Genomic DNA, 19,563 nt, shown 5'->3' on the forward strand with positions numbered 1-19,563 from the left:
TATTTTAAGACAAAACAAGGATAAACAATGAAAGCTGAAATGTAACGCGGAAATACGCTGACGTGTCTCAAGTATTCGCTAACATAAACAAATCTCGGTTAGAATCCTTTTTCTCTTATATTCTTTATATACATAAAGAACTTATAAGGAATAAATATATAAAGACTTGCAAAATATAATAAATAGAGGTATATATTTAAAATCTCGATGTACGCTATTTCTATTCGCACTCCGAAAACATATTAAAAACTCGTCAGGCACAGGTTTTAAAACTACGGGCCTATAAAGAAACATTAATTATAAAGCACATTCTAAAATCTGAATACCAAGCAAATTCTTTATTACATTTTTTATATGCAACGGCGACTAACCCAGGTGACTAAGCCGAACGAAAGCTATCAATCTGAGTTTGCTTTGTCAATAACTTAATAAAACTTTCGGAATGTACACAGGAAAAATCAAAGCATATTTTCCTTGACGCAAAAATAGTTGGAAAACTGGATGGCGTCCGTAGATTGAAAACGAATTTAAAATGCCAACGGTATCTATACTATAGCAATATTCGAAGTTCGCCGCAGAACTATCAGCTGCATGGATCGCTCCAAATTTTCATCGATGCGAAAGAAAAGAATCTTTGTATAACATTTTCCACCAAGATATTGAAGGCAAGTAATTGAATTCCTCCTCGAGGCCGACTACTTACGCTAAATTACACGCCCGGAAAACGGGTTAGAATTTTATAAAACATCTTTAATTAGTCAACGTTACCATTCCTTCGTAGAAAAATTACGTTTAAAATGCCTCAGTGTAATCAAAATATACCTACTACTCTGCGAACATTCTAAATACACAGTTGGCTAGATTCCAGTTTTTTATGAATGGTCCTTCAGTGCGGATATGTATTTGACCCTACAAATAGAAGATTTTTGTTGCCTTAACGGCCTAACGTTTATTGTAAATAGATACTTGGATGCCATGCCCTGACCTAAAGGAAATCCGAGGCATTTTTATCTCAGGCACGTTGCATTTACCCTTTGCCGAGGCACCGTAGTACATACATAGCGCACGGCTGTCCGCCTCAATGAGCAGCCAGTGAATCGAGCCAGCCGCCAGAACCCGTGGTTAGAATAGTTTCACATATATATTGGCCACTGCCACACTTTATAAATTGTTCAAAGATGGAAATAGCAGGTATGCGATTGCATTCAATGTGCTACCACAATTTGAAACCGAGCTAATGTTATGGAACGGAACCATTCAATCCCTTTAAAGGTTCAATATAAGTTAAATGAAAATCAGTAAAATGTTAAAAATACTGTATTTATTCTGGTATAAACTAAAATGCAGTCAACATTTACTTTCTTTTGCATCTTTTAATATGTTTTTCGATTGCAATGCAGCAATGGCGAGAGTTCTTTCTTGTTTTTCTTCGTTCAATTGTAACCGTAAGTTTTTGACATCCAATCTTAAAGTTTTTATTTCATTCTGTAATCTCATGACAATGGTCCACAAACTGGTGGCGTGATTGGATGAGGCGTGAATGGGCAGTGACGGAGAACGTACCAACGCCTCTATCGATACCGGAGACTCTTCGTCGCACTCTGAAAACATAATTGCACAATGATTAATATCAGAGGCGAGAAGCGGAACCGGAACATACGTCATTTGTCACAAGTTACCAACCTCGAGATACAGCAAGGCGGTTTAATCGTGTTCCCCGTGCAATGTGCTTAATCTAATCGTGTCGCAATTAGCGGAAAGTTAATCTAAAGCTCGTGTAAATAAAAAATATATACATTTGAATAAAATTTATTGATACTTATGTAACCTACAATTTATTATAAAAATAAATATAAACAGCAGTATGTAACACACGGTATCTATAGTTATACATTTCTCAGAGTAACAAATCACATATTCTAAGTATACATTGAGGTGGAGTTTTATAATAAACAAGCTTTAATTCGAAGCACTAAAAGCTCGGATAAGCGACCCTACTTAATAATAGCAAATTTAATACTGTTCGAATTTTAAATACATTTATCGACTAGAGAACAGCAACATTCTAGTCTAACACCAAATATAACATAAAAATTGTTTACATTAAACACTCAAACTGTGCGAGGCAGAGGAATCGGAAACTGAAAATTTAGGTTTAACGCTTATGGAAGAGGTATTAAAAAGTTACATTACGTTTCATGATAAATTGGCATCGATCCGAGCGGGTGAAAAGAAACGAGCAAAATTGCGTGGCGTTCCGAGATGTTGCTCCACGTTGATGACCACTAATTAATGTAAAAACTCGCTCGAAATATTTTTCTTGTACATTTTTTATATATTTTGATGGCGATTGTTCTCTGAGCGCGTAATTTCGATGTTAAAGCACTAATATTTTGTAGGCGACTGGAAATTGCCGTCGACTGTACCGGCAAACGTTTGTTTCGGTTCAAGTTAAAACCACATTTCGAACAAAGTTTGCTCAAGCAAGTCATGAGTAATTTTCAGCAATGTAGGTTCTCATAGATCAATGTTGGACTAAGGAGCTTACGAACAACGGAAAACTTTGTTACCAAAATATTGAAAAACAGAACAAATATTACATAGAATTTAATATTATTGGATACACACAAACATTGTTAAAGAAAAAAGATCCAGTTAATTAGAATGCTTAATCAGAACATTGATCAAAACTTAGATGAAGGCCGCAATTTTCTGAAAAATTCGTCCCTCAAATGGGGTGACGGGATGCCTTGGGTAGAGGACAAACGAAATTGAAATGTAATTAAAACGCAATAACAAATTAGTAAGGTGTAATAAATTTACAATCGACCATAATCGAAATTGTGTGAAATTGGATGTGCTATTAGTGGTAGACAACAAATCACATTTAGAATCGATAAATAACCATCTCAATATGAGCACAAAGACGCGATGCGCAGCTGTTATCCCGTGTAGATTTATGATACAGTTACGACGTCATTAAAACATACATGGGAGCTATGAAAAACCACCTCTATACAGTATACCCACATCAATGCTAAAAGCGGTTATATTGGAATATGTAGGTATTATAAAGAAGTAGAGTTTAAGAGGTAGGGATCTCTGAATCTATTGAACCGATTTTAATTACCGCCTAACTGTGTTATCTATAGAACGCCACGTTATTTTTGAGTGACATATATATAAACCCGATAATTAAAAATGCCTTTTTGTAGTAGTCGGGCGACGGAAAACGTTTCTTACGAACGCTGCCTTACTGGCTTCGGAAACGTAGAGCTTGATAATGCCTACAAAAAAGAGTCACCCACCACGACCATCTGTCTATCTGTTTGCGATAAACTCTAAAAACTACGGTTAAATACTAAGTTTATTGTGATTTTCACCAATATGTGCTTGAATGCTTCATGAGGAAGGTGAGTAATTTTTCAAGGGTACTCGTGCGAACTCAGGGTGTGTCCTAATGTTTTATAACAGACGAAGTTTTGATTATAATCTACGTCACTGTTATTAAAAAGAAATGTATTATCGTAATTAACGAGTTCATTTATCTTAATATTTTAGGTTTGTAGTCACAGCTCAAATAAGTATTATCAAAGATATCGATCTGCCAATTTATTAACTTACTGAATAAAAAAAAAAATTAATTTCTTTTTTGGCAATAAATAAATTTACTAATTATTATTATACAACACAGTAAAGTTGTTTTCACGTTGGCAAGTCTTTAGTTATGAGAGATTGTGTCAGCAGTTGTTAATAAAAAATCAATTTAAACACGAGTTGAATCCGAAGTCAGCCAAGCATGAAAACAATAGGAAGGCGGGCGAATTTCAGCTACGTGAGTTAAAGTACGGATTTTAGAGCGGCCTATTTCTGGGAAAACTAAAAGCAAAACAAATTAAAACAGTCAGGAAGAAATATTAAAGTTAAAGTATGCCGAGCCTATTGGTGTTTGTGAGGAAATAAGGTAAGCGAGATAATGCGTATTCAGTGTTAAGAATGTGGTACACTTGGGAAACTATCATATTTTTTTTATTTCTTCTTCTTCGCAAACTCTATTACTGTAGCTCGTGCTTTGTCTTAAATAATCCTAAGCGATACATCGACGTGCTGCCATCACACCACTCTATCCTCAGCTTGTCTCAGTGCATTAGGGTTGTTGAGATCCACAATTGTCTTTACCTGGTCAGACTAACAGGTAGGCGATAGTAAACGCGTTGCAAGAATATATTATTCAAAAAGCTTAAATCAGCCTCATAACTTAACTACTCAAAAAAAGAGAGTAAGAGAAATTAGTCCATTAATTCAGTCATGACTTCATCTAATTTATACAAGTATTTGTTGCCTAAATCCCGAATGGAAAAGTACTTCACGGTAGCATTTACGCCGACGTCAAAATATATAATCAATTTCAGTCTGTACTTTAAAACTGTCGATAACACGTACGTATTATATCTAAATATACACCGCTAAGTCATTCATACGAGTTCGCGAATGATTGACGGGTTTCGTAAACAATTTTCGAGTACTGAAAAATACGTATTTACAAGGGTCGTTTAAACTTTTGTCAATTCAGTGTTAACAAGTGTAGCATGGTTCTTCTTTCTTTGGGTATCTTGTGCTAGTCTAAAAAGCTCTACCATACGTTCCGCAACTACGACTTCGCCCGTCTCTTGCCTTAGCATGGCGTGATAAGTTTATGAATTTAAGAAACCAATTGTTACTCATAAAATTGGTTTCATTACTAAAATACTAAAAAATCATTATGAAAAAAATCGATTACACTTTGACTTTTATGAAGGGATGTGGATGTGAGGAAGGTTTGTATTTCCAGTTAATTATAACATAGAAATACTCTAAGGAAGGAAAGGAAGGAATTCATCGGGTGTGAGCCCGCAGGCAGTTATATGAAAAAAAAAGAACTTAAATCTTCTGTTGACTGAAAACACTACAAAAGCTACGTGAACCTCAACTTTAGTGTCGCACTCTCCTGTTCAATATTAAACGTATGCACGTCGCGGCAGTCGGCGATTATGCAGCGAGCGTAAACTGAATACTTAGCTTTATTAGCGCTGTCAATTCTATTACGCCGCTAGAGCCTTCGCCTTTAACAACAAAATTTGTGCAAGGCCGTATCCCTATCATAAGTAGCCTCAAGCAACATTTTTAGAAAATTATTTTATATTAAATAATTGAACGAAATTCTGTATTAAATTGGATTCGGAAAACAATGTGAATAGAGATAAAGGTTTATATGAGCACGTGCCACCCTCTAGCGAATTTGTATGGAAATGGTCACGTGACAAAGTGTCAGTGTCTTTCCCAAACAAGACCATGTCTCAGACCCCTGGAGGATTTTCATTGTAGCAACAATTGTTTCGGGCACAAAAGACCGTAACTATAGCTAGCGAAAAATATTGAATAAAATTGACGCAAAAATGTATGGGATAGTTAAGATACGATTAGACTCAAAAGAAGATTTAAAAAGACAATTTTCCACTAAGAATCTCTTTTCAGAATCTCATCCTTCAAGCACAATATCACGAGTCCAAAATCTGCTACCCAGTGCAAAGTCGCTCTTCATTCAGTAATAAAATTGTTTAAACTTTAGTATTTTTAATAGCAATATGTTTTCTTTTTACAACACTTTCATTATTCAAGGTCTAGAGACCATTAAAGCGATATTGATTATACATGAATTGGGTATGAAGGGATCTTGAAACTTCCGGTTAATACGATTTCAATACGTTTCCGGTATACGATCGAATGTCGACGTAGAAATGTGTCCATCCAAAGCTTAACTGATAATTCAATGCCTATTTAGTTCTACATACCCTTTAAAACGATTTCACAGTGACAGCGTCTTAAGCGGAAAAGTATGATTTGTTTAAATAAAGGCATAGCTTTCGCCCAAGTGCAACAAGTTTTTTTTAAGACTTCTTCAACAAAAATATTACATTACTTCACAAAATGAATTATAAACCTCTTCAGGAATCATTTTTTCTATTGGTGAATCGTACAAAATTCCGTTTTGTTAAGTTTATTGCGTAAAGAGTGACGCGGCCTTCGTTTTATAATATGCACAACATATACCTATTATAAAAGGAACGTGTTTACTATATTTTAACTATAAATGTGTCTCCGAAGGTACAGTGTGTTGCGAATTTCCGCAACATCCATATCATTTTCAAATCAGTACCGTAATTATTGATTTACACGGCTCTTGATTTCTCATGTCGATATAAATGCCGTCTTCGATATGTGTCTTAACGCAAACAAAAAATATGATACGGTAAATAATTTTAGCTGAAATTTATTACGTTTAGAAAAAATAATACATATTCTGACTGCCTCGCTTAGTTGAAGTGTAACAATACTAACCATAATATATAATTGTTATTAAAAGTAAAATGTAAATTTCATACTAATTAGTTAAAAACACATGCATGTTTATTCAATATAATCTCAAGTCTTTCAACAAAATGGAACTTTACGTGCAATAGGGTTGCTATTAACAATAAATAGCGTACATATAATATAATAATATCAATGCACCAAATCTTAACAATAATAATACACATGCACTACAGAATTGGTTAAAATCTATGTTCACATAGATAACGCTTCGGAAGTCAATAATGGCACTTGAAAGGAATCATGCGCACATGACACAAATGCACATCGAGATGAAGATGGTTAATAAATGAGAAGCCTTCGCGATCACGCACTCGTGGGAGAATGTTAGTGATGAGTCAAAGCGAGACTTCGAGAAAATCACTGTCAGTCAAAGTGATGCGATTTAGTGAGTTGTTTGACAAAGTTGCCGCAACACCAGGTAGAGGAACGAGCCGAAGAACGCGGAGCGGAGAGCGGGCGCGGCGGCGGGACGTGAGGCCGCGCCAGGCTTGGGTGGGATCCGCTACGCGCCGCTCGCAACCTATCCCAATCCCCGGAACTCTCCCACAGATTCGGGTTCGACCTGTTCATCTCCAGGCGCCTGTCCAGCAGCCATCTCGTCTCCCCCCCATACCCGTCGGCCGCAGACGAGCTCTTGTTCCGCTTTACCTTAGTCCCCTTCCGTCCGGTGTATTCTGGCGTCCCGCTCCTCCCGACCGACAGTTTATAATGTGGTTTGTTAGTGTGTGCGTGATACTGTACTTTACCGAGAGGAAAGTGGCCGCACTCCACTGCAGGTGCAAAAGGCAGCCGCATGTAACAAAACATAAAGGTTGTACACTGACACGAGATAGGCTTAGCGTTAGTCCGTCTTTGTCAGTACCATCGAGGGTGTGAAAGAGAAGGCGCTAGAAATGGTGAGTTAGTATCTTGCGTTGCCAATATAAATAACCATTTCCCGCGACTCTAGAACGTCTTCAAAAGACTACCACAGAGTTTATACTCTCGTCAAAATTAACCTGAATAAATAAAAATAATACTGCATTTCACATAACTACAATGACTAGCTACTTTGTACTAAAATATACAGATCTACCAGATCTACCTCGAGTATAATGAGGACCAACAATAAATATAATATATTAGTAAGCTGTCATGCATTACATCTATATAAGTAGCTATATTGTATTAAATATAATAAATCGAGTATTATATAATGTTAGGTGTCAGCCAAGGAAATAGAGATTGCAAGCATTCTGCAGTCAGACATTATTCTAATAACCAACTGATAATGCGGTTTCTTGACTTGGCATGTCTCCTTCGTGTCGACTCGAATAACTCCAGGGGTATATTGGGTACTGCGTAATAATAAGCTGGGTTAGTACCGGACCTTTGGCTTATTACGTAATATAGTTAGTAATGTCATTTTCATTATTTAAATACCAATAAAACCATTTTGTTACACATTAATCGAGCTTCTACGAAGTGCTTAGTGGAAATATTTACGAACGCAACGTTTTGAAAACTTAAATATTTTCTTTGTAAGGTGCCATTTTGAATTTCTCGAACTGTCTTGTGAGATTAAAATTGAGACCTTACAGCCAGAGTAGAAGGTTCAAATTGCTTTGTACTTTCGACTCCCGGCCACGTTGCATTTCACCCACTGTCACCTTGCGCTAGGCACTTTATTTATTGCATTAGTGGAAAAACTTCAGACGTAAATCTCCTTAATTTTAAGAAATATATATATCTATAGTATATTTATATTCTAGAAAAAAATATAAACAGTCTCAATCTGTAACATTTTCTGTAAGTTTTGATAGCGGTATGTGTATTAGACGCGTTACGGTGGTAGTAATGTTATTTTTGTTAGACGGTAAAAATTGACAAATGACACCGCATCTTGGGTTTGAGAGTTAACATAGAAAAAATTTATGATTAATAATAAATTACTTTACTAAACGTCCCATCACGGCCATTGTGGGCTGAGAATTGAATTCTCAATTTTCAAATTTTCAAACCTCAAATAAACATGCCTACAAATTTGTCTAAGTGTCAAAAATGAACAATTCTTAATTTAATTAGAGTTCAAAAATGCATCCTTAGCACAAACACTACGTACAATTTAACGTAATAGAACACTATTAATTAAATTTTAATATCGAAAACATAAATTTGAACTTTCCTACGTTATTTCGACTATGCGTGTTGTTCCCACGACAATGTAAGTGCGTGCTCCCATTTCACCGTGCCTACTACGTAGAGGACAAATATTTGTTTTTTTTATATTTTTCGTTTATATTATTTTTATTATTATAGTTAATTACTTAAACATGTTATATAGAACATTGTGTAATGGTTGCAGCTCCTTACAAACATTTTATAAAACAAAAAAGTTGGCGATTTAGAAGAGTGGCGGAGAGGATAGTGCCAGTTCTTCACGTCCGTTCTACGCCTTTGATTTGAGAACTGGCACGAAAATTTAATATTAGAAGCATGTAATATGTACCTATTTCTTTATCGACGTTCATTGTGTACATTGTGTTACCTAAATGAATAAATGAATTCGGGTTTGAATTGAATTTAAAACTAAAACCAGCGCCTAGCGAGCGTATTTGAAACTACGACATAGAAACACAATAGCTCTAACTTAGTATTGGTAGAAACTATTAGCAAATGTATGGACAACGACAACCATCAATCCCAATTCTATAAATGACGAATCTATCGAAAGGTTTGTGCGAAGGGTACTGCAGCTTAACAATTCACAAAGTAATAAATGCTTTGCCTAAATAATTTCATGAAAAAATTAACTAACTAATTTAGTTCTGCGCGTAATAAGAGACGTTACAAGAATTAATTAAATAAATATATTACGCTGACGCTAGCCTGTATTAGCGAATTCTGTTATTAAACCCTATAGCTAGATAAACTTACCGGAGCTAACAGCATTTCTGCAGCGTGCTGAGGTGCAATAAGCCTCAATGACTTTCAGAATTAGAGCGTCTTCCTCATACGAGTTCGACTTTCTTTGATGAGGGGCGTAAGGATGTGTTGGGCCAATATTTTCGTCCGAACCCACTGAAAACGACTGCGGCCTGAGGGGCGGCGCCGGTCGTAAGCATGTTATACTCCAACCTGTTGAAAAAAATATTTAATTAGCCCTAATCTAATCGTATATAATTCTTATAAAATTTTAGTTTCTCATTTCAGCTTACAAACACAAACACACACCGTGTTGTAAGCCTCAGAAGCAGAAATGTAAGGAGATTATGTATTTATACTCAAACATCGCAAGCTTGTACTGTTTTCCTTAGTTACTTACAAGGTTACGAGCATTATTTTAGTTTTTTTTACTATATTGTCTTTGCACATAACCGCGGCTTACTTTTACATAACTTGCGTGTATGCTATCGATGTTGAGAAAAACCAGACAACGGGTAAAAAAATTATACATGGCTATACGAGCCTACGGAACAGCCACAAAATACCGGAGCCCATTAACACTCATGTTAGTGGATGCGTTGGTGGGCTTTTAGCAAGGAATATGCTTAGCAATAGAATGCAGCATTTTCTAGTTAAAAATAAAACCTCTCAGACACAATAAAACGTAAAATGTTTATTAGTTTCCATCGTTCTAATATCGTTCGGTCGCCGCTCAAACATATGGCGAATACCTTGAACTGTCGTCTGCCTATTTATAGAATCACCGAATCATTATTACCAAATATTTGTAAATAATGCTTATCTGCCTATACTGCCTATACTTCGGGCCCGAGCCTGAACTAAGATAATGATAATTAACTGTCGAATGTTTTGCCGAACTATAAAGAAAGAAAGTACTGTGGAATTTTTTAATGGTTGGAAATTGAGAACTGTCTAGCGTCTAGATTTGAAGACAATAATTTTTTCAGTGCTAAAAATAGTCTTTACTAGATGAAATAGCGTTTAATTATACCAAATTTACAATCATTGAATACGTACACAAGTAGACTGTGGTATGCAGGAAATTGATAGGTCTATAATTATCCAAATTTATAAACATACCTTTATTGCTATAAGTCGCGCCCGAATCGATGAAGTCCACAGAAGAGTATTTCTTTCCGATTGGCACTTTAGATTTTGCAGGTGATTGGTCGAGCGAATCGCAGGAGTTAAGAAGCCAGCGGGCCGATTGATTTTTTTGCTTTGTCTTCGGCGTTTGAGTGTGCTGCGTGTAACTTTGATGATTATTAAATGAGTGTGATCTTTTGTGGTTCGTTAGACCGGAGAGCTCGCTACTGCTGTCGCTCATGGCCATCTGGAAACGTCCGTCATATTATGCTTTGGCGGTTATATGATTAAGCACGGAACACAAGCATTATAGGTGTTCGGGAAATTCGCAAAAACAGTTTTTCTTGTCATGTGATATAATTTTGATATACAAATTACAATATTGCGTTTGATAAACACCTCTTTTCTTATAGGATACTTTAAATGTATGTTGTATTAACACGTTTAGGTAATCTATCCGTGATATTTTTGTAATTTTCATCCGATTTGTTAGCACTTTAGGCGTATTATTTGCTAGATTAACTATGCGGCTCGCTTCCACATTTGCAAAGTCACAAAAAACGTGTATCAAGCCTATTCATGCATGGCCTATTTTGATTATTAGTAAATTATACTACTATGCAATGAGTTGTCCAGTTAGTATAATGAATAAACACAGGCAAGGATGATCGAGTAAAGCACTGCAGTACTGGGGCAACTCTAATGATATTATTAATCTAGTGGTTACAAATTTTATGACATATCTTCAAACAGATGGTACACAAACAGTATCACTTTACAAAAAAATGATCCTTGCCTGAGTCGGTGACCACGGTTATGGGTAATTTGGCTTTCATCCACCAATGAGCGTACAGATCTGAACGGTACACCATGAAGCCTGAATCGGTTTGCGACAAATTTTTCTTTTTTAGCAAATCCTCGCTTCGTGACCTCGTCTTTGTGTGATTTGATGATAAATCTGTTTTGTTCGTATCTTTATCAAAGGCATCGCGATTACGGAATAAATCCCTACGGGACGGCCTCTCATCGCGGCTTTCATTGGGATTCTCTCTGTATATCCGCATATGGTAATGCAAACTGGGCTTAGTGCGTTCTGTTATATTTAGCGTGCTCCACTGGCACGGTAATGGTTGACGAACGTTTTTAGGAACCTCAAAGTGTGTACTCGGTTTTCTATAAATACGAGGAGGAACTTCCGGTTTCAGTTTTATTTCTGGAATATATCGCTCTATGTTTCTCCTTATAGATGTGCGTTTGATGTTAGATGAGGATAATGGCGGGTTGGCAGCGTATGTGGACACCAGCATCGTATTGGATATATCTTTTACGTCAAGGCTACTTTCAGAGGTGACACTTGTTACGCAAGACGTCCTGGCAGTAGATCCGAATGGGGAAGTACACCTGCATTGGTCCTCAAAAGTTGCAGCCTCTATATCGGATAGGGACATCTTGCGGTTGTGCAATGTGTTTTGGGAATATTTTTGTAAGGATTGTTTTTCTTGACAATCTGAATCATTTCCAGTATTTCCCGAGCTGGTATAGTCATGCATGTTTAGTTCAGGCGACGCTAGATTACAGCTGCCCGCGACACCTGAGTCAGACGACCTGGGACTGGGGCATAAAGACCTGTTGCAGCACTCACATTTCTTCCGATTTTTCTGGTTATCGGACTGTGAGCTCATTCTTTGCAAGTGCGGATCGTTACTTTTCTTTTCCGTTTCCACCATAGACTTAGAAATGGACCTCCTCAGCTTTTTATCTGAATTTATCGAATGTTTTCGGAAAGGAATATCAGGATTAAGGGTCACGTTAATAATTTTCACATCATCTTCTTCATTCCTAAACATAGGCGGCGGATCGATTATAATTGAATCCACAGGATTATCACGACTGTATTTAGGTGTAGGAGGATCTAACACCTTAAGAAGGTCTGACATAACAGTATCGTAATCAAGTTTATATCGACAATAGTTTTCTTCACTTGATTTCCACAACTTGGGCATGTCATTTTTACTGCTGCAGTTGGGAAAGCTTCGTCGAGTCGGCAGAAAATCTGTTTCTTCCGACACCAAAGTATCAAATTGAGCATTTTGATCCATATTTACCAGGTCTTCACAGGCAGTGTAGTCTCTTGCTTCAAAACTAGAGTTCTCAGCGCTATCGGAATATGGTCCAAATGGTACACTTAAATTATTGTTACGCGACGATCTTTGCAAGCTGTTTTCCTCACATCGACCGTCGTATAAATTTCTGTTAGAGTCAAAAATGTGTTTGGTACAATCAGCTTTAACACTTGGTTGTGATAAATCCAATTGCATGTCGGTTGACGTGTCGAAATACTTGACATATCCAAAACTACTGTCCCAACTGCTGCAAGACGAGGAAATAGTCCGAGGTCCGATGCTGTCAATCGCGTTTTGTCGTAACATTTTCGACGAACTATTAGCATCCGCATCAGTACTACCAGAGTGGCCAAAATTATCTGTGGCATCTGTCTCGTGTTCACTGTCATCGGAATCCGAGGCTTCAGTTTCGGCACCTACTGTGCCGTCTGTTTCAATCATAAGTTTAATTTGATTCTTGTGCCTTCTTTTAACAGGTAGACCTGACAGTTCGAGTGCTTTTGCCCACGTTCTTTCGTGCAGAAGCTTACGCAGCATTTGTCTCGTAATGACTTTCTTTCTAACTAGTTTAGCGAAGTATTTTGTGAGAGAATAGTACGGTGAGGCAGACGGATAAGTGGGTGGCGGCAAGGTCACGTGATAAAGACTGCGACGGCTACTGTTGATGCTAGACAACGCCCCTTCTGAGGGAGAGCGGGCCAGCTAAAGAAATTATAAAACAAATTGAAACTTAAATGAAATCAAATATTAAATTAGAAGAGTTTTTTATAGAACAGGGGGCAACGTGCAGGAGGGTTGATGTTAAATGATACCGCCGATAGGATTCTCTCAATGCCATAGAGCTCGCAAGTGCGTTGCCGGCCTTTTGAGAATTGGTCTTTTCTTGAAGGACCCTAAGTCTAATTGCTTCGGAAATACTTCAGTGGGTAGCTGGATCCACATAGTGGTGGTGCGCGGCAAAAACAGTCTTAGAAGTAGTAGTGGAATGACGGACGTCGAGATGATATGGGTGGAATTTCCTATTCTGCTTCGACGTCCGATGATGAAACTCAGCTGCAGGAGTTATTAATCCGAATAACTCCTCTGAACAATCTCCATGGTAAGTGCGGTAGAAGATGCAGAGTAATGTTAAGGTAATGTTTTTAAAATATATTTCATAGAATAGGATACCTAGGAATACGAAAACTCCACAGATTATTTATGAAATAAAGATGAAAGTTTGACTTACATGTGGCAACGAGTGTGGCTGGTTCGCTTCATGTGTGGGGCTGTTAATATTCGAATGCTTTTGCAATAAGCTGACCCAATTGTCAGCCTCAGCTTTGGTCTGGCACACGGCTACTATTGTGTCTATCATTGGTCCACTAATTTCAAATGCATTTTTTCTTGAATCAGTATCATCAAGCTTACACACTGTGATACCAGTCAATGGAAGACATCCCTAGAAATTTATTTAAGTGACTACAGGAACTGAATTTCAATAGAGTGAGCCAGACATACACATTTTTGCATCTGTCTAGCAATTTCTTTTACATAACGTAAAGTAATATAATAAGTAATACTATACATCAGAATGTTTTTGTAAATTGTAAATAATGAACAAACCTTTTTAAAAATGAAACACGGCATTGTTATGAAAATATCTAGTAATCGATTTTATTTCTAATTTTAAAAATTAAAATGGCGGCAGCGGAGATTTTTCTTATCAGAGATACTGATAAGAGTTTGATACAAAGAGATAAATAATATCTTTAATTTTGTCATAAACTTTGCATAGCCTATATTTTGTACATATTAGTTAGTGAATAATCACAATATTAGTGATTATTCAGAACATAAACTTTAATAAACACAAAAATAAAAACTAAAGGTGTTCGAACTGATTTTATATAGTGAAAAAAAAATATAGTTGCTAAGTTTTAAACAAACCTCATAGACGAAGGCAGAAACCCTCTTGCTAACAGACAATAAGAGCAGGGCCGAAGGAAAGAGAACCAAATATCTGTCCTGGTGAGATGGACCAACTGCAACACTTCCCATGTGTAAAACATCCCCTAGAGATGCTAGCTCACCCCCCGGCCAGCCTCGGACCTCACCCGTTACTACTTGTAGTTCTAACTCTTTTTGTCGCCTTAGGGCTGAACAACTACTCTGGAATAAATAATTTCCCGTACACCTTAATTTCTTACCGAAAGACTTCATATATATTACTCTAATCAAGATAAACTTATATTAGATAACTAAAGAGTTTGTATGATATCAAAGCAAGTACTGAAAAAAAAATTTATGTTGAGTATATTTATAATTGACTATATATACATATATCGAATACAAAAATATCATTTAACATCGCGATAAAATTGAATATGGCCTATGTCATACATTCAAAATAACAATAATAACTAGAAATACTCACAGCTATATCCTTGTACACGGCGGAAGCCCTATGAGTATCCCCTCTATCAGGGTGTGCCTCGTGAACATGCCTTGCTAACTCTTGTAACATTGCAGGGTACTTGCCCAAACGTCGGAATGGTTTCGATAAACCAGCTGTGAGGACAAGTACACCTGGGCAAACTGCACCGTTATTTTCCATCCAACTATTTAATTCCTCTCTGTAATATTACTCTTATTATTTTACATAGCATTTAAACATCCTATAAAACTGTAAGGATAGGCTAAATTAGGGTTGATGTATATAATAATAATGCAGATTTCCTAAACATATACAGAAACTAACATTATACATTAAAGGATGTGTAAAGTTCATTTATTTGTATAGAATTGAAATGTTCCTAGCATTTCTACTATACACACATTCTAATAGATATAAGAATAATCAAGAGGAATAATCAACAAGGGAATAGTTATGCTGTAATTTACGGAAAAATATTACTAAAACAACTTTCACATTTACATTTCAACTTATACACAAGACTAACGGTAAAAGATTTAGAGTCTCTCTCTAGAGAGCTCTTAGCCTACTAGAAAATAAGATTAAGCTTACTTATATTTATCAAGAATGCAAACAGCTTTAGGATGGCCTGCACAGTATGTCTGGTGGACTGATTTTATTTTAGGAGCCCATTGTAGAAATAGCCCTCCAACTCTTTGATCAGGCCCAGTTTTTGTTGCACATTCCTCTAACAGTGATAGGAACTGTTCATGAATTTGAAGCACTTCAACAATATTACCAGTTAACTGCTTAAATTCATCTCTTGTGAGCCTAAAAACGGTTTCAAAATAAGAATCTATGAGTAAAATATGAGTTGTTTGTTTATTTCCTATGACCAATAAAACCTTTTTTATTGCCAAATACTTTTAATAAAATTGTATTAGATACTTCACCATTTTATCACTCAAAGAAGTGATGAAAATTACATTAAAAATTAGTACTCACATTTCACTTTTTTCTAATGGTTGTAAAAAGTTTGTAACCAGTCCTTGCATTTCTGCAACGTGAGCCTTTTCTGAATCAATAATGTCTTTGAGAACAACATTTCGAAAAGCCTGAATTTCTGAAACTGCTCTTATAGGAGATGTAGTTAGGGATCCCGAGGTATCTATAGAAAAAAAATAACATTTTATTAATTCATAAACACACCTAGGGGTAATAAAGATACTATTAAGTAACTTTATTAATCTTAGATTCTAATAGAATCTATTCAATATTTTAATAATGTTTGGACTGTGCAGATGTAATGGTTTTAACATGTAAACTCTTAACCATTATAGGTTATGAGTTTACATTATTAATACTTCTTTCACCATATTCATATACTTATTTAAAGCTCTTAATAACTCCAGAATTTAATGGTAAAAGACACATCAAAGATTAACAGAATATATAATATTATAATCTAAATTAGGTGAGAACTTACCCTTGCATTCAGTAACATAATTGCTTGGAAACCACCCTGTTGTTTCACCTAATGTACCCTCCCACCATCCACCTTCTTCCTTTTGAGTAACAGTAATAATATCACCTTTTTTGAAGCATAACTCATCATTATTTTTGCCTTTGAATGAATAGATTGCCTTAACTAAGCAGTTTTCAGTAGACATTTTGTAGTAAATAAGATTGTTTCATGTTTCCTAAAATAAATATTTTTGAAAATTCGTTCTTTGCTTAGTGTAAAGTATAAGAAATGAATCGTTTAGACCGTGAAGTTGATTTCAAATGCGTCACAAAGACGTATATCGGAAATGAAAATTGAGTTAATACAAATTCATATTGCTACATTAACCGCAAATTCACCACACCCGTAACACTTCTGAGTGCTATGCTTGAAGCTTTAGCTAAGACTTAGGTCCTTCTAGGGGAACTACATACTAAAGGTAAAGGCACTGAAAAAACTTACAATTGATATCTATTAATGGTCACTATGAGAATATATAAAAAAATTCACATAAAATATAATTGTTAAGGAAATATTTCTGCGTACATTAAAGTATTAATTATATCCGCTTCACTCACGGTCTTCTAATTTCTAAAAATAAACATCAGAGACGTTTGTAGAAGCATCTTTTGACTTTTAGATCTTTCAATTTTCCAATGGCAAAACAACGCTGACTATTTTGAATTTGACACTTGCCAGTTCCCAAGGGATTTTGAACGTAGAGCAGTTCATATGACATATACGTGTAATTGTATTAGCTTTAATAAGCCTGCCTGTTTGCAGTAGATGGCAGTGATATAAAGCTTAAATATAATATTTAGAATTATGTAAATAACTGTAAGTTTTAATAGTAATACATGGCTTTAATCCGTTCAAAAAGTGTTTTTCTTAATCTAGAATATTTGAGTTTTAACAACATTCTCTATAGTACCTTTGCTGAAGGCCTCATTCAGTCATTCACTTTCCCTGAAATTTCCTAATTCTTTTATACGTTAAACATTTGCATTATACCTTGGACCACGATTTGCCCCTGATTGGGATTTAAAGTTAATAGGTACTTTGTTTCCACGGTCATGAGGAAGAAACTTATATTATGTGAAAAATACATTATCTACAATTTATGCATTATTTAGTCTCCACCATTTCTAATTAATTAATTCAATAATTTTAATTATTACTTCTATTTCAGGTCAACAAAGCTATATAGCTTCACATTAATTTTCCAATCCTAAAAAGGATATTAATTGTTTCATGGCTGCGACTGGATTTGACACATTATTGGATATGAGTTTTTTTTTCTTATATCTTTTATTTATTTGAAGACAACATGGTATGTATTTAATTTCTACCTTTTTTTATTAAATAAAAGTATTTATAAGTAAGTAGTATACTTAAGAAGCTTTATTATAAAGAATTTAATTGGTTAGGCACGGCAATGTTGTGAGAGGGCTGCTTTATTATAGTTAATTATATTCTTATAAGCTAATTATTTATTTGGTATATTTGCTTTGGCTTCACGTTGCGAAAAGGTACTTAACATTATTAATAAACTTAACTTTTATAAAGAAATTAAAGTCGATCAGTCAGATACTCTTTAACAGTGTAATAACATTTCTTATATAATAATTGTTGTATTATATTTGTTATTCACATTACAATAATGTATATTATTATTTATAATATTTTTTGTAAGGTGTCCAAGATTTTTATTTTTCTAATTTTGTAAATGTACAATCATTAAATAAGAGATAAAAATAAATCTTTGTATTTTCTTTATGCATGTCTGTATGGTAGACATGTGGCTTTCCTTACTTCACAGGTTAACGATACACTATTATTGGTGATAGTTGATATTGTATTTTCATAAGAAGATTTAAAGAAAAAGAAATAATGATAGTAGTTATCCTTTACAATAAAAGTCTGAGAGAGATAGGATTGTGACATGAGCCCCTTCAAAAAAAATATCTTGCCAACTTCAATGACTTTAAGTATATTAATAGCAATAGAGCTAATTCAAAACCAGGCCAAAATTAAAATATTCAGCTTCTAAAAAATATAAAAATATTTTTTTATAAATTAAGTGTGGGGCCCAGCGGTGAATTCATAAAAAAACCAAAATTATTTAAATTACTTTAATTGTTTACAACTACAATAATTGAAACTTAACTACATAAGACTATTTATTCGGCCCGATACGAGGTGCACGATCAATAATCTATATCAGCATTATAGACTTATTACTGATTGAGAATTGATCCGTTCGATGTGAGGTATCCAATCAATAGCTGTTGGTATTTGTTGTCCGCTTCCTTTTATGATGGTGTTGCGTCAGAGAGGTACAGGTACTGTTTATGCGGGGCAAAGGAAGTGCAATGGATATGTTACATATAAGTTTATTTTAGTCTTATAAATATATTTCTACGTGTATTAATTAAAACAAAAAAATATGCTAAGTGTAACACCGTTTTAATAATCTTTGATTATTTTAGTCTGATTGTTCATAGATTTTCTCATTTGGTACAATATTTTGCGATATTAAAATGGAATGTGGTGATAGAGAACTGAATCCCTGTGATTGCATTGCAGCCTAATCCTAATTTAAAATTCTTTACATACACACGTTTTGTAATATTAGTTAACACAACTACCACCAGGCAGCGTTAGTGCGCAATAATACTCTATATCCTATATCTTAGAATATGTAGATATTATGTACTCTATAACGTAGGGTCGCGTCATCAAAGTCCCATAGTTCTAGGTGCGGCGCTGTCAGCGTATAATAAATGTTGCCAACATAAATCTCTTCAATTACTTACCCATACATTATTTCGGTTTATAAAAGTTTTACAAGAAATTAAAATTCGCGTTCTCGAATAGAGAGTCGTCGATTTTAAACAATAAACTGTTTTTAATAAATATTATATTTTATACTACTACTCTTAACAACAGCCGCGTGGACCTTATTTCTGCACTTACAGAACCAGCTATTAGTTCTATTACAAATGAAAATGCATTTTTTTAAATACAGTTATTTAATGTTGTGATGAAAATCTATACATATTTATTAAAGTCTCAGTAAAAAAAATATTGTATTC

The 19,563-nt window shown here is 35.1% G+C and overlaps 1 protein-coding gene across 7 annotated transcripts; it reads right to left on the minus strand.

The window, feature by feature from the left end:
* Positions 1-1,302: 1,302 nt before the first annotated feature.
* LOC123712473 (rho guanine nucleotide exchange factor 6) lies at positions 1,303-17,115 on the minus strand. 7 transcript variants are annotated; one of them, XM_045665577.1, is made up of 10 exons: positions 16,931-17,058; positions 16,451-16,664; positions 15,970-16,132; positions 15,577-15,795; positions 14,986-15,184; positions 14,499-14,720; positions 13,798-14,010; positions 10,441-10,693; positions 9,331-9,531; positions 1,303-1,601 (listed from the first exon to the last, which is right to left on the minus strand). In XM_045665577.1, exons 2-10 carry the CDS (start codon positions 16,632-16,634, stop codon positions 1,348-1,350), a joined length of 1,908 nt encoding a protein of 635 aa, XP_045521533.1. In that variant the 5' UTR covers positions 16,635-16,664; positions 16,931-17,058; the 3' UTR covers positions 1,303-1,347. The 7 variants fall into 7 exon arrangements, with proteins under 7 accessions (XP_045521533.1, XP_045521532.1, XP_045521534.1 ...); XM_045665576.1 differs by lacking the exon at positions 1,303-1,601 and adding an exon at positions 1,794-7,184 and having other exon boundaries at positions 16,931-17,061; XM_045665578.1 differs by lacking the exon at positions 1,303-1,601 and adding an exon at positions 7,195-7,751 and having other exon boundaries at positions 16,931-17,059.
* Positions 17,116-19,563: the final 2,448 nt, after the last annotated feature.

Source organism: Pieris brassicae, chromosome 7 (assembly GCF_905147105.1).
Source record: "Pieris brassicae chromosome 7, ilPieBrab1.1, whole genome shotgun sequence".
Lineage (NCBI taxonomy): Eukaryota > Metazoa > Arthropoda > Insecta > Lepidoptera > Pieridae > Pieris > Pieris brassicae.